The following is an 11,931-nucleotide window of genomic DNA, read 5'->3' as shown; positions in this document are numbered from 1 at the left end:
AAAGCTTTATAATGTTTCCATTAAAGCAATTTTTTTGTATTTCTTTGATTCTGTAATTGTTGCCTTTTAAAAATCACTTTTCCTAACTTGTGCTGGTGATGGGAAATGCAATTATGAATGTCGATTTTTTAAAAATTTAACTTTTGCCAAACCCTTTTATTAATCCCCGTAATTTAAGTGCTAGATTACCTTGAATTTTCTAGGCAAACCATTTGGCATGCTCCTTAAAACTGTTATGTATTTATAATTAATATTTTAATTAATGCAAACAGCTCTTAAAAATACATTTAATAAAGGTATGGTAACACTCTTCCTCACACCCTTTCCCCTTTTCACAGTTTCTAGCTTTCACCTCTCACAGGTAACCACTATTATTAATTTTCTTACGAATTTTCTTATACTTTTTTTGTGACCATAAAAGCAAATATAATTTAAATTCTTTTTACTCTCTTCTATTCCCAAACGTGGCAAATTATATACAGAGTTCGGAGTGATTTTTTTCCTTTGTTATGAACGGAAAACGTTTTGAAGTCTCTTTAACAGCAAGAAGGGAAGAGAGGGTCGGCGAAGAGGAGGGGAGCCAGCAAACGACTGAGTGTCAGTCCGGGAGGTGGCTAGAGAGGCCCGGAAGTGGCCTCTCTGCCCCGCCCTGCGGGTGGTTTGCTAGTTTCGGACACTTTTGTGAGTATGGGGTGAAAGGGAGGCGTCCATATGGTGCCCACTTTCTTGTGTGGGTTTAGTTCACCCGTGGCTGTCCTGCCAGTCCTGCCCTTCTTTTGTCCCCGAGTAGGGACAGAGGAGTCCTTTCCTGGCAGTGCCTTTGCAGTCTGCGTGCGGAGAGGGAGACCCTGGGGGAGGCCTTGGCAGGGGCGGGGAGGGCACTCCTTGGCCCTAAGAACTGGGTCGGGAGTGCTTACGCCAGGCGCATTGTGATTCCCTTAACCAGTGCCTTTTCCGGGTGTCTGGGTGGCCCCTTAGAGTGTCTGGAAATAGGATTCGTGGGTCACACAGACCAACTTTGAAAAAACGGGAACCGTTAAATTTTTACTCGTCCTGGAGACAAGGTCAGTTCTTTAAATTATTATGTCACCGAAGGAGAGTCAGGACTTTGGAGTTGTATTGCCTGGTTGGATCCCACCCCTACCACTTATTAGCTGTGTGATTTGGGACCAGTCCCTTAACCTCTCTGTACCTTATTTTACTGCTTCGTAAAATGGGGATTGATATCACCTAACTCACTGGGTCAATGTGAAGATTAAGTGATCTAATATGGGTAGGATGCTTTTTAAAGTACCAGGTACAGAGTAACCACAATGTAAAGATTGGCTGCTATTATTTGTTATTTCTAATGACAGCAGCACATTGTCTTCAGTGAGTAGTGTTAATGACTGGCTTTTGTTACTGTTTTTTTCTTTCTTTTTTGAATTTTGGTGTCATTTACCAGTTCTGTTTGTAATGGATGATTTCTGTATTTTAGGAAGGAAAAAATAAGATACTCTCAATATTCTATCCCAAAGCGAAAACTCAAAGTGGTTTGGTTTGTGTGTTGTGATGTCCCAGGGACAAGCTGTCTTATTTATTTTGCAAAGGAGAAAGGAAGTGTTGTGGAAGAAGGCAGTTTAGTTTACTTAAGGGGATTGAAAAAGAGTCCAGAAAGGAGGGGACATGTAAGTTGGACTTCTGGGCTTGAGTGCTGTTTACTCTGAAGATACATGGCAGCATGTAGGAAATACTTATTAAGAGCATAGTTAAGTTTGGTAGGGTAGCTGCTGAGCTCTTGCAAATTCAGGGTATCTTTATGCCTTTTTAAAAAATAGATTCCTCTGTTGAATGTACATAGTCTGGAAGACACAAGTATCTGAGCCCTATCGGAGCTCCCACTGGCCCCTTTGGCTGAGTGGTCTGAACAATGACACCTACATGACCATTCAATATAGTCCCTTAGTTCATTTGTGGAGAGAGGGTCACCAGTTGGTTGTGATCAGAAATAGGTGCTTATCTGGAATTAAAGCATTAGTGATTTTAGGCAGGAGAAGGCCTTGGTTAAGTATTTTAGAGAGCACTCTCTGATGGCAGCCCGAAAGATGTAGGAAGCTGGGTGGGTTAAAAGTACTTAATTAGGCTAGAGACAAAAATGAGGACCTGAGCCATGCTGATAGCAGGGAGAATAGATTGAGAGACATTCTAGGGGTAGAATAGATTGGAACAAGTGATCCTTGTAGCAACTAGAGGTAATCAAATGATTCTAAAGAAGCCTAGTGACTAGTTGCTGCTATACTAGGGAATATTTTGCTGGAGAACGAATAGATGAGGCAGCAAGAAAATCAGCCTGGGTCAGGGCATACTGAGTTGTGTTTGTTTGCAAAATTTCCAGGTAGAAGTGTCTGGGAGGCAGCTCAAGATAGAAATCAAGATTTTTGGAGGAAGGGGGGTAACTAGGTGACTGAACCTAGGTTATATTCTCAGAGCTCTACCACTGAGCTATACCTTCAGCTCCTTTTTAAAAATGTGTAGTTTACTAAGATCACCTACACACACAGAAATGTGTAGTTTACTAAGATCACCTAACTAGTAGGTGGTCAAATTGGTTTATGAACTCAGGAAACGTGGCTTGAAAGTGTGCATCTAACCAGACTGTAATAGAACGCTGGGAAGAGACAGGAAGGATGAAAGCAGGACAGAATTCAGGTCCCTGAATCCAGGGAAAGTGAGTTTCTGGAAGTAGATACCAGCATCAGCCTGGTTGATTTAGAAAAAGCCATGAAAAATGGAAACAGAAGGAAGTATTTCTGGTTACTTCTGCAGGAGAAATTTTAATGGCTTTCTTCCTGGTTTGCTGTGTACAGTGTGTTGAAGGCTAAGTGGGAGCTTAGGACCAGAGTCCAAGTCTGGAAGACTTTCTTTTAAGAAGTTTGGACTTAAAGGGGAGTAAAGAGTGGCAGATTAAAGGAGTGGCAAGGATCGGGGCAGCCACTGCTCTGTTCAGAGCAAAAGCTTGGTGATATTCTTTGATATTTCTTAGAGAAACAGAAGATCCTTCAGTGCAAAGTTCAAAGAAGTCTGGGGGAATTTTTTTTTTCACCAAGATGAACCCAGGGGCACTTTACCACTGAACCACATCCCCAGCCCTTTTTATATTATATTTAGAAACAGGGTTTCACTGAGTTTCTTAGGGCCTTGCTAAGTTGCTGAGGCTGGCTTTGAACTTGAGATCCTCCTGCCTCAGCTTCCTGAGCCACTGAAATTGCAGGTGTATGCCACTGTGCCCATGGTCTGGGGAAATTCAACTTTCTCATCTGAATGTGAGTTAATTTTCTACCAGTTGTTTGGATGAGCCTCACAATCAGAGAAAAAAAAAAATCAGTTTTATTTCTTTTGCCACAGGGCCTGCCATCTTTTCTTTCTCCTCCTAAATATAGCTCCTTGACCACAGGGACCTATTATCTATTTCCTATTGCTACATAGCAATTTGCCAGATATTTATAACTTAAAACTTATTATTCCCAGTTCTGTAGGTCAGAAGGCCAGGGAGGCTCAACTGAGTTGTCTGTTTAGGGTCTTCCAAAGTCAAGATGTTGGTAGAGCTGAGCTCTGATTTAGAGGCCACTTAAAAGCTCATTAAGGTTATTGGTAGAATTAAGTTCCTCCTGATTAGTCTGGTAAATCTGAGATGATATCTCATCATACTCAAAGTCCTGGGAATTAGAACAGCTAATCCTTAGGGTCATCTTAAAATTCAGTCAACCACAGACCTGGTTGCTAATGGGATCATTCTGAGCTAATCACTGAGAGAAGCTTCCTAGAGTCCAAAGTAGCCTGCTCTTTGCTGAAAGTTGGTTGCTCCAGCATCAGTTTAAATCTGGATTAGTGAGTGCCTTGGAGGGTGTCCACATCCACTCCCAGGACATCCTTTGAGGATCTTAATGTGGGGTTCAGGTTTGGAGTGGTTCAGAGGATGTAGCTGCAGAGGCACTTGAACCTGGGGGAGAAATCTCTGCAACTGCTCCTTGGCAACATCCTCAGGCACCTGAGCATGAGAGGAGGGCACTCTTAGCAAATTGAGTAACTAATAATGATTTTCACCTTACAGGAATTTCCAAAAGTACAGCTTGCAACTACAGTGAGGCCCATATTGCCTTGGCTAAGAATGGCTAGAGAGTCGAGGGAAAGCACAGCCCTGGATGACCACTCTGCAGACGACCAGATGGGGCTTCTGGTCATAAAGGTGGAGGAGGAAGAGGCCTCTGCCTTTGCAGAGGAAGCCAGTTTGCCCTGTAGCCCCCACCAGGGCAAGGAACACTGCCGCCAGCGCTTTCGTGCTTTCTGCTACCCAGAGACAGCAGGACCCAAAGAGGTGCTGAGCCAGCTCCGAGAGCTCTGCCGACAGTGGCTGAGGCCTGAGATGCACAGCAAAGAGCAAATCCTGGAGCTACTGGTGCTGGAGCAGTTCCTGACCATCCTGCCCAGGGAACTGCAGAATTGGGTGCAAAAGCAGCATCCAGAGAGTGGGGAGGAGGTGGTGGTACTGTTGGAGTATTTGGAAAAGCATCTGGATGAGCCCACACTGCAGGTAGAAAGAACAGGTTTAGTATCTGAGAGTTATAGTCTGTTCCTTCCTGAAGATCAGAGTGAGGGGCATTCCTTTAAGATCAGGAGTTCTGTAACTTTTTGAACTGTGAACCAGTTTAGCAATATTCTGGACCACTTCTCAGAATATAAAGGAAAATATAAAGGAATACAAAACAACTCCATTGTATTGATAAACATTTAGCAAAGTATTAAATTTGTGATGAAGCTGTATATATGCCTTTTTAAAAATTTAATGCACTAAGTTAATAAGACCTAAGGAAGGGGCTTGAAGATTTTTCTGCTGGGAAAAATCTGCAATTTCTGTTGAGGACAATCTTGCAACTACTTATACCACATTGGTTTGTTGCTTTCATTCACAATTCAAGTAAATACTACATTTTTCTTAGAGATTCGTAAAAATAAATAAATAAGATTAATTTTTTTCCTGTCCAAATTCATAGACCATTTGGGATGGAATCCATAGACCTTTGCTTTTGAACCTCTGGTAGAAAATGGGTTCTTACCTCCATCTTCTGGCTTGTTTTATGAGGCTGTTTCATTTTTGCATTATCCGAGTCCTTATACACATTCCTTCAGAGAACATTTGGCCAGAGCCTTTTAACCAGTGACTAGGAGACCAAAGTTCTTGACTTGGATCTGTTGCACTGAGCTCTATAACAGAAAGTCATTTCAAGTCTCTTAACTTATTTATAAAGGATGTGGGAATTTCTGAGTTATACAAAGAAAGTGACTTGGAAAATATAATTTAAAAATTTTTTTATAGTTGTAGGTGAACACAATACCTTTTACTTTATTTTTATGCAGTGCTAAGAATCGAACCCAGTGCTTCACGCGTGATAGGCAGTTGCTCTAGCACTGAACCACGAACCCAGCCCAGAAACTAGCTAGCCAGATCCTGTGTTGGTTGATTTCACATACTGTAATCTTACTTACTTGTTCCAAAAATTCTTCAAGCTAAAAATTATTAGACTCATTTTTTCAGATAGTTTTTTTTTTTTTTTTAGAATTTCTCACCAGTTTCCAGAGTGCTTTCATAAACGCACAAATGAATATAATGAGGGGACATAGATTTAAGAACATGACTCTGGTGCCATTCTGCCTGAACTCCCATCTTAGCACTTTATTAGTCACTTATTAGCCAAGTGACAATGGGCAAACTGCTTAACCTGTCTCAGTTTCTTCATAAGTAAAATGAGGATAAATAATAGTATGTCCCTTTTAAGGCAGCTATTCATGTTGTTATTTTATAGTACTTTTATTATATACAGTGCCAGGCTTATAAAAAGTGCTATAGAAGTATTTGATGAATAAATGAAAATAAAAACAAATGAATGACTTCTAGGTCCCAGGTGGTGACCAGGGGCAAGAATTGCTCTGTTGCAAGGTGGCACTGTTGACACCAACCCTAGAGTCACAAAATAGCCAATTCCCACCAGTGAAGGCTCTGCTCAAGTGTGAATCTTTGCAATGCCAGCCCTTACAAGATAGAGGTGAGTATTATCTTCTGGTCTGTGTGAATTCTACAGATCTCATCCAGTTTCACTGAAGGTTCACCTAGAAGATCCATTTACATGTTCGTCATTGATCAATCCTATTTTGAGACTAAGACTAAAAGGGAAATTGCAAACACAATTGTGGAAATCTTTCCAAGTCTCAGCATCATGAATAAGATGTTACTAAAATTTGGGTATGGAAAGAATTTTCTCTAAATACATTTAACATGTGAATTACAGAGGACTCTTATGCTGTAGCCAATGTTGTTGGCACTGGGGATATAGCCATCAGTGAGACAAACATTGCGCCAATGGAGTTTCCATTCTATTGTAGAATATGGCAAATATACAATTAATAAAACAATTTAGTAGTAAGTCCTGCGAAGAAAATAAACAGAAATCTATAGCGTCAGCCAAAATATCCCAGTTTAAAGACTATTACAAATTAAAGGCTCTAAATTTTCTAAACCCTGGATCTGTTATTTAAAAAAAAAAAAAAACATGAAATTTACTCCAGAGGAAACAAATATATGCTGTCTGGTGTTCTCTCAAGTTCCCTGAACGTGTGTAGGTTCTTGTGATACATGACACTGGGACACATCAGACAATGTGCAATCTTTATTTCTCAACAGAGGTTCTAGCCTAAACCAACTATTTTTCCCCCTTTTACTGTTTGCCTCCTATAAGGAAACCTGAAGTTCTTTTTCATGTTCTGTCTCTTGAACCAGAGTCCAATTTCTGCTTTTCTGGGTCTAACCTTATTTGACTCCTCTTAGTTTTTCAAAACCAAAGCAGAATTCACTCTCACAGCTACTAATCAAAAATCCCATTGTTTTTCCCCTCCCTAACAAAATTCAAAGGATCCTCCAATGGAAAGCTTGTGTATGTGTGTTTGGTTGAGGGGGGGGTTGTTGTTCCTTTCATTTTGCTATTCCTTACAAGGGTCCTTTTTGCATGCTTTTTTTTTAAATGTCTACAGAGCACACCAGATGTCTTTAGCCCTAGAATTGGAGCTATTGGGATCAGGCACTTTGGAAAAGTATATGCTCTGTATAAACTTGTTTGGCAGAAATTTATTAATCCAGGTTTTGAACTTGGATTCCACAAGGCAGAAAGTCTGACTGCCAAGGTAGATCTAATCCAGAGTATCTTTCCTTCTTAGTTGCCCAGGGAGACAGCTGCAGAGAAGACACCATGTTAGCTGCCAGGCTCACTCTAGAGTCCCGGGTGAGCTAGAGCCCCTCATCTTCCCCCAATCCCTTTTACTGTTGTTGTACTTCCTAGGGCATTCCCTCCCTATGTACCCCACTAATGTCCTGACCCTAAATGCTCCACTTATATCCTAGGTGGGATATGAATTAGTGACTTGGGGAGTTGTCTATGCTTCCTAGATGTTCCCTACTGCGTTTGGTCAATCACTTCTGTTGCTATAGGGGATGCTGAAAACAGAAGATGTGGACTTGACTCTGACCCCTGAGTGGACACAGGTGAATTCCTCTCAGGTGAATCTCTACAGACATGAAAGGCAGGAAAACTGTGACAGCCTGATCTCCCTGGGTAAGACTAACTTCTCCCAAGGTTCCTTGGCATCTTTTGTGTATCAGAAAACCTGTAATTCTGTTAGGTTGGTAGAAGCTATTGATCCCATTATGTTTGGATTCAAAACCACCATTTGAAACCCTGTTACTACACTTAACTCATTAATCCTTTGTGTATGTGTGTGTGTGTGTGTGTGTGTGTGTGTGTGTATATATATATATATATATATATATACATATATATATATGATTTAAAATTTTTTTTAGGTGTAGGTGGACACAGTATCTTTATTTTATTTGTTTTTATGTGGTATTGAGAATTGAACCCAGTGCCTCATACATGCTAGGCAAGTACTCTACCACTGGGCCACAATCCCAGCCCCTTATTAATTCCTTCTTAACTTACCTTCTTTACTGCCTTGTCAGTGGTTTAGTTACACTAAGGGGCTAGAATCTCTACTACAATTCTGGTTTATACGAGATGCCAACAAATGTGGCTGGTGGTATAGCTCAAATGTAGAATGTTTGCCTAGCATGCATGAGGTCATGGGTTTGATCCCCAGCAGTGAAGGGGAGGGTGATTTCTTTTCCTTCCCTTCCTGTTCCTATCCCTAACTAAGGGGGCAGAGACTTTTCAGGAAATGGGCCATGAGTCATAGAGCAGGAGAGTTAGAAGCTACCTTAGATGTTGACTTCAGATCCTGAAGGGTTACCTGACTTGTCAGAGGTCTATAGCTGACAAGTTGGGGCTTCAACTTAGATATCCTGGTGCTGATGCCTGTTCTATTTGGGAACTGTATCTCTACCTAGGGCATATTTCAAGATAACTGCCCTTGTCTTTGGTCAGTGCCCAATTAATGAGTCTCCACTTTGGATATTTCAACACTTCAGAAATCCTTTCATTTACCCTGTTCATTGTCGCCTTCCACTCAGCTTTTTATTTTTTAATTTTTTTAATGTTTTTAGTTGTAGGTGAACACAATACCTTTATTTATTTATTTTTATGTGATGCTGAGGATTGAACCCAGTGCCTCACACATGCTAGGCAAGTTCTCTATCATGGAGTTACATCCACTTAGTTTTTTCAGTATCTAATTCTAGATGTATAGCCCTGGGCTGGGGATATAGCTCAGTTTGTAGAGTGCCTGCCTCGCATGCACAAGGTCCTGGGTTCAACCCCAGCACCACACACACACACAAAAAATAGATGTATAGCTTTGCCCTTACCATTCTTACTGCTTAGAGACCATCCCTACCCCATGTATCTGCAGCACAGTCCTTGGGCCACCTTTTCTTCACTCATTTCATTCCCAATTGTACCCATCTTCCAATGCCCCCATTCTCATTCTCAGGTCTCCCTCCCTAGCACTCTTTATTTCTATCCTTATTTCTGCCCTTAAGTCTTCTTCCTTGGCATATATAGACCTCTGTAATGCTAGTTTCCTGGTACTCATCACAGAGCTTTCTTCCCATGGCACAGCACAATTAACAGTTGCTGGCCTTTGTTGTTTCAGCTGGTGAAATGCAGACTAAGATTGGGGATTTGCCTCTAGCTGAGGAACATCCAGAAGAAGATCCTGGGAAGATACCATGCCACCAGGGTGAAGATGTTGCCCAAATGCCTACATATGCAGAAGCTAGTGAACAGGAGGCCAGATTACACAGAAAGCGGAAAAATGCCACAGGGAGTAGGCGACACATTTGCCATGAATGTGGAAAAAGTTTTGCTCAAAGTTCAGGCCTGAGTAAGCACAGAAGAATCCACACTGGAGAAAAGCCCTATGAATGTGAGGAGTGTGGCAAAGCCTTCGTTGGAAGCTCTGCCCTTGTCATTCATCAGAGAGTTCACACTGGTGAGAAGCCATATGAGTGTGAAAAATGTGGCAAGGCCTTTAGTCACAGCTCAGACCTAATCAAACACCAGAGAACTCACACTGGGGAGAAGCCCTATGAGTGTGATGACTGTGGAAAAACCTTCAGCCAGAGCTGCAGCCTCCTTGAACATCACAGAATTCATACTGGGGAGAAGCCATACCAGTGCAACATGTGTGGCAAGGCCTTTAGGCGGAGTTCCCATCTCCTGAGACATCAGAGGATCCACACTGGGGAAAGAAATATTCAGGAACCTGACTGGGAAGGTCAAGGCAGAATGGAAAGCCAGTGGGAAAATGTTGGAGCTCCTGTGTCTTATAAGTGTAATGAATGTGAAAGAAGTTTTACTCAGAATACAGGCCTTATTGAACATCAAAAAATTCATACTGGGGAGAAACCCTATCAGTGTGATACATGTGGAAAAGGCTTCACCCGAACTTCATACCTTGTTCAACATCAAAGAAGCCATGTAGGAAAAAAAATTCTGTCTTAGTGACTGGTGCTATACATACTAAAGTTGGAGTTCATTTGTCATTAAACTGAAGCCATCCTGGAGCCCTTACTGGTTACAGAAGTTTGAGGCTGGGGTTTTATTTACCAGTACATCATCAAGTATTAGAAAATATAATCTGGCTGAGATACATTATTCCCAACTGCATAGTAACAGCTCCTTAATTACTTATGATGAGAACTTTAACCATAAGTTATCTACTTGATCAGGTTATCTGCTTTTTCCTTAAACACACCTCATAGAACATTCCTTTTTCTTCTCATGATGGTCAAGGTTTCAGTATTGTGAATTTAAATGAGAAAACTTTTTTAGTCAGCATTATAGTGGTATTTACCAGGTATATTTTAAATGGAGTTGTTTCTACAAAAGTATTTCCAGATGACTGGAGTCTTGCAAGTATTTTGCTAGTGCATCATTTATTATAGAAACATGCATTCATTACTGCATTTATTTACATTTCTCACTTGGATTCTGGCACCAACAATCTCTATATCAGTCTAAGATTCTGGAATTCTTCAGATACTGCAAGGTTTTCTAATCATCTTTTGCAATTAAGATTTGGGCATTGTGATACATTCTCTTCTGCTAAGTGCATTTTGTTCATTAGGAATTGAGTCATTATCCAAAATCCTTTGCAGATCAATCCAGGTCTCTGTTTTTATGTCAGTTTCTAAGACTTGGTATTTCAGGGTTTTCAGGGATCTAACAGACACAAATCTAATAAGACCTAATGTAATTGATTTGTATTACAGAAATAAACCGTATTAACTTTGTTTGATCTTTTTGGGTGGAGGGGAGTGTGGTACTAGAGATTGAACCCAGTGTTTACTAGGCATATACTCTACCAGTAAGCTATATCCCCAGCCCAATGAGTAACTTATTAAATCAATAAAAATGCATTGTATGAGATGGGTGTGGTGTTGCAAGTGTGTAATCCCAGTAGCTCAGGAGTCTGAGGCGGAAAGATCATAAGTTCAAGGCCAGCCTGGGCACTTTAGCAAGACCTGTCTCAAAAAATGAAAGGGGTAGAGATGTAGCTCGGTGATAAAGTACCCTTGGTTCTGATTGCCAGTATCAGGGGGAAAAATGCATTGCATGATTTCCAGACTTCCTAGATATATATTAGGATCTGCAGAGAAATAGAATACATGTATGTGTATATCTAATTGTGTATGTTTATTGTAACAAATTGGAGACCCATGTGAATAAGCCAGTGGTGTGAGTTCCAGTCTGAAAACTGTTTCAGTTTGAATATGAAGGCTGAAAAGGACCAATGTCCCAGGATATAATTCAGTAGTAAAGCTCTTTCCTAGCATACAAAGCCCTGGTTTCAATCCCCAGTGCCTCAGGAAAAGTAAGTAAAAACTAAGATAACTTTTCAACATGTTCCCCACTTTTGATTTCTAGTTCTTTTCATTTGGCAGTCCTGGGAAAGATGTTTGACAGCCTCAGGATAGAGAAGACTGGCATGAGGCTGAGAGACAAATGACTGACTCATCATTATCCATTATCCAGGATATCCTCAGCATCTAGCAGAATCTTGTTGAATGAATTATTCTAAAAATTGGCTAATTCTATTTGTTCTTTTGTATTAACATAAAATTGCCTGGCACTTACTGCTAAAGACCAAAGTGTTCACATTCCTATTTCCAGAAATAAAATTTTTCCATATTTCTAAGCAAGTTATGTGTTTTACAGCTTGTGTTAGGTCAGCTGATGAAGAATCAAAAGTTGAACAAGCAGTCTCTCTCTTCCCTTGAAGAGCATGAAAACTTCACTTTCCTCACCTAAGGTACTTTTTCCATGACTGTCCTCATTTTATTGTCAACTTGTTATGGTTTGGATATGAGGTGTCTCCCAAAAGCTCATGTGTGAGACAATGCAAGAAAGTTCAGAGGAGAAGTGATTGGGTTATAAGAGTCTTAAC

The 11,931-nt window shown here is 40.7% G+C and overlaps 1 protein-coding gene across 1 annotated transcript; it reads left to right on the top strand.

Annotated features, from left to right (window-relative positions):
• The first annotated feature begins 706 nt into the window (after window positions 1–706).
• Window positions 707–11,565, top strand: LOC113200944 (zinc finger protein with KRAB and SCAN domains 3-like). The gene is made up of 6 exons (XM_026414550.2): window positions 707–1,064; window positions 4,091–4,570; window positions 5,933–6,080; window positions 7,246–7,310; window positions 7,517–7,640; window positions 9,136–11,565. Exons 2-6 carry the CDS (start codon window positions 4,148–4,150, stop codon window positions 9,984–9,986), a joined length of 1,611 nt encoding a protein of 536 aa, XP_026270335.1. The 5' UTR covers window positions 707–1,064; window positions 4,091–4,147; the 3' UTR covers window positions 9,987–11,565.
• The last annotated feature ends 366 nt before the right edge of the window (window positions 11,566–11,931 follow it).

This window comes from Urocitellus parryii, chromosome 8 (assembly GCF_045843805.1).
Source record: "Urocitellus parryii isolate mUroPar1 chromosome 8, mUroPar1.hap1, whole genome shotgun sequence".
NCBI classification, from domain to species: domain Eukaryota; kingdom Metazoa; phylum Chordata; class Mammalia; order Rodentia; family Sciuridae; genus Urocitellus; species Urocitellus parryii.
This window is presented reverse-complemented; position numbering and strand designations above follow the sequence as displayed.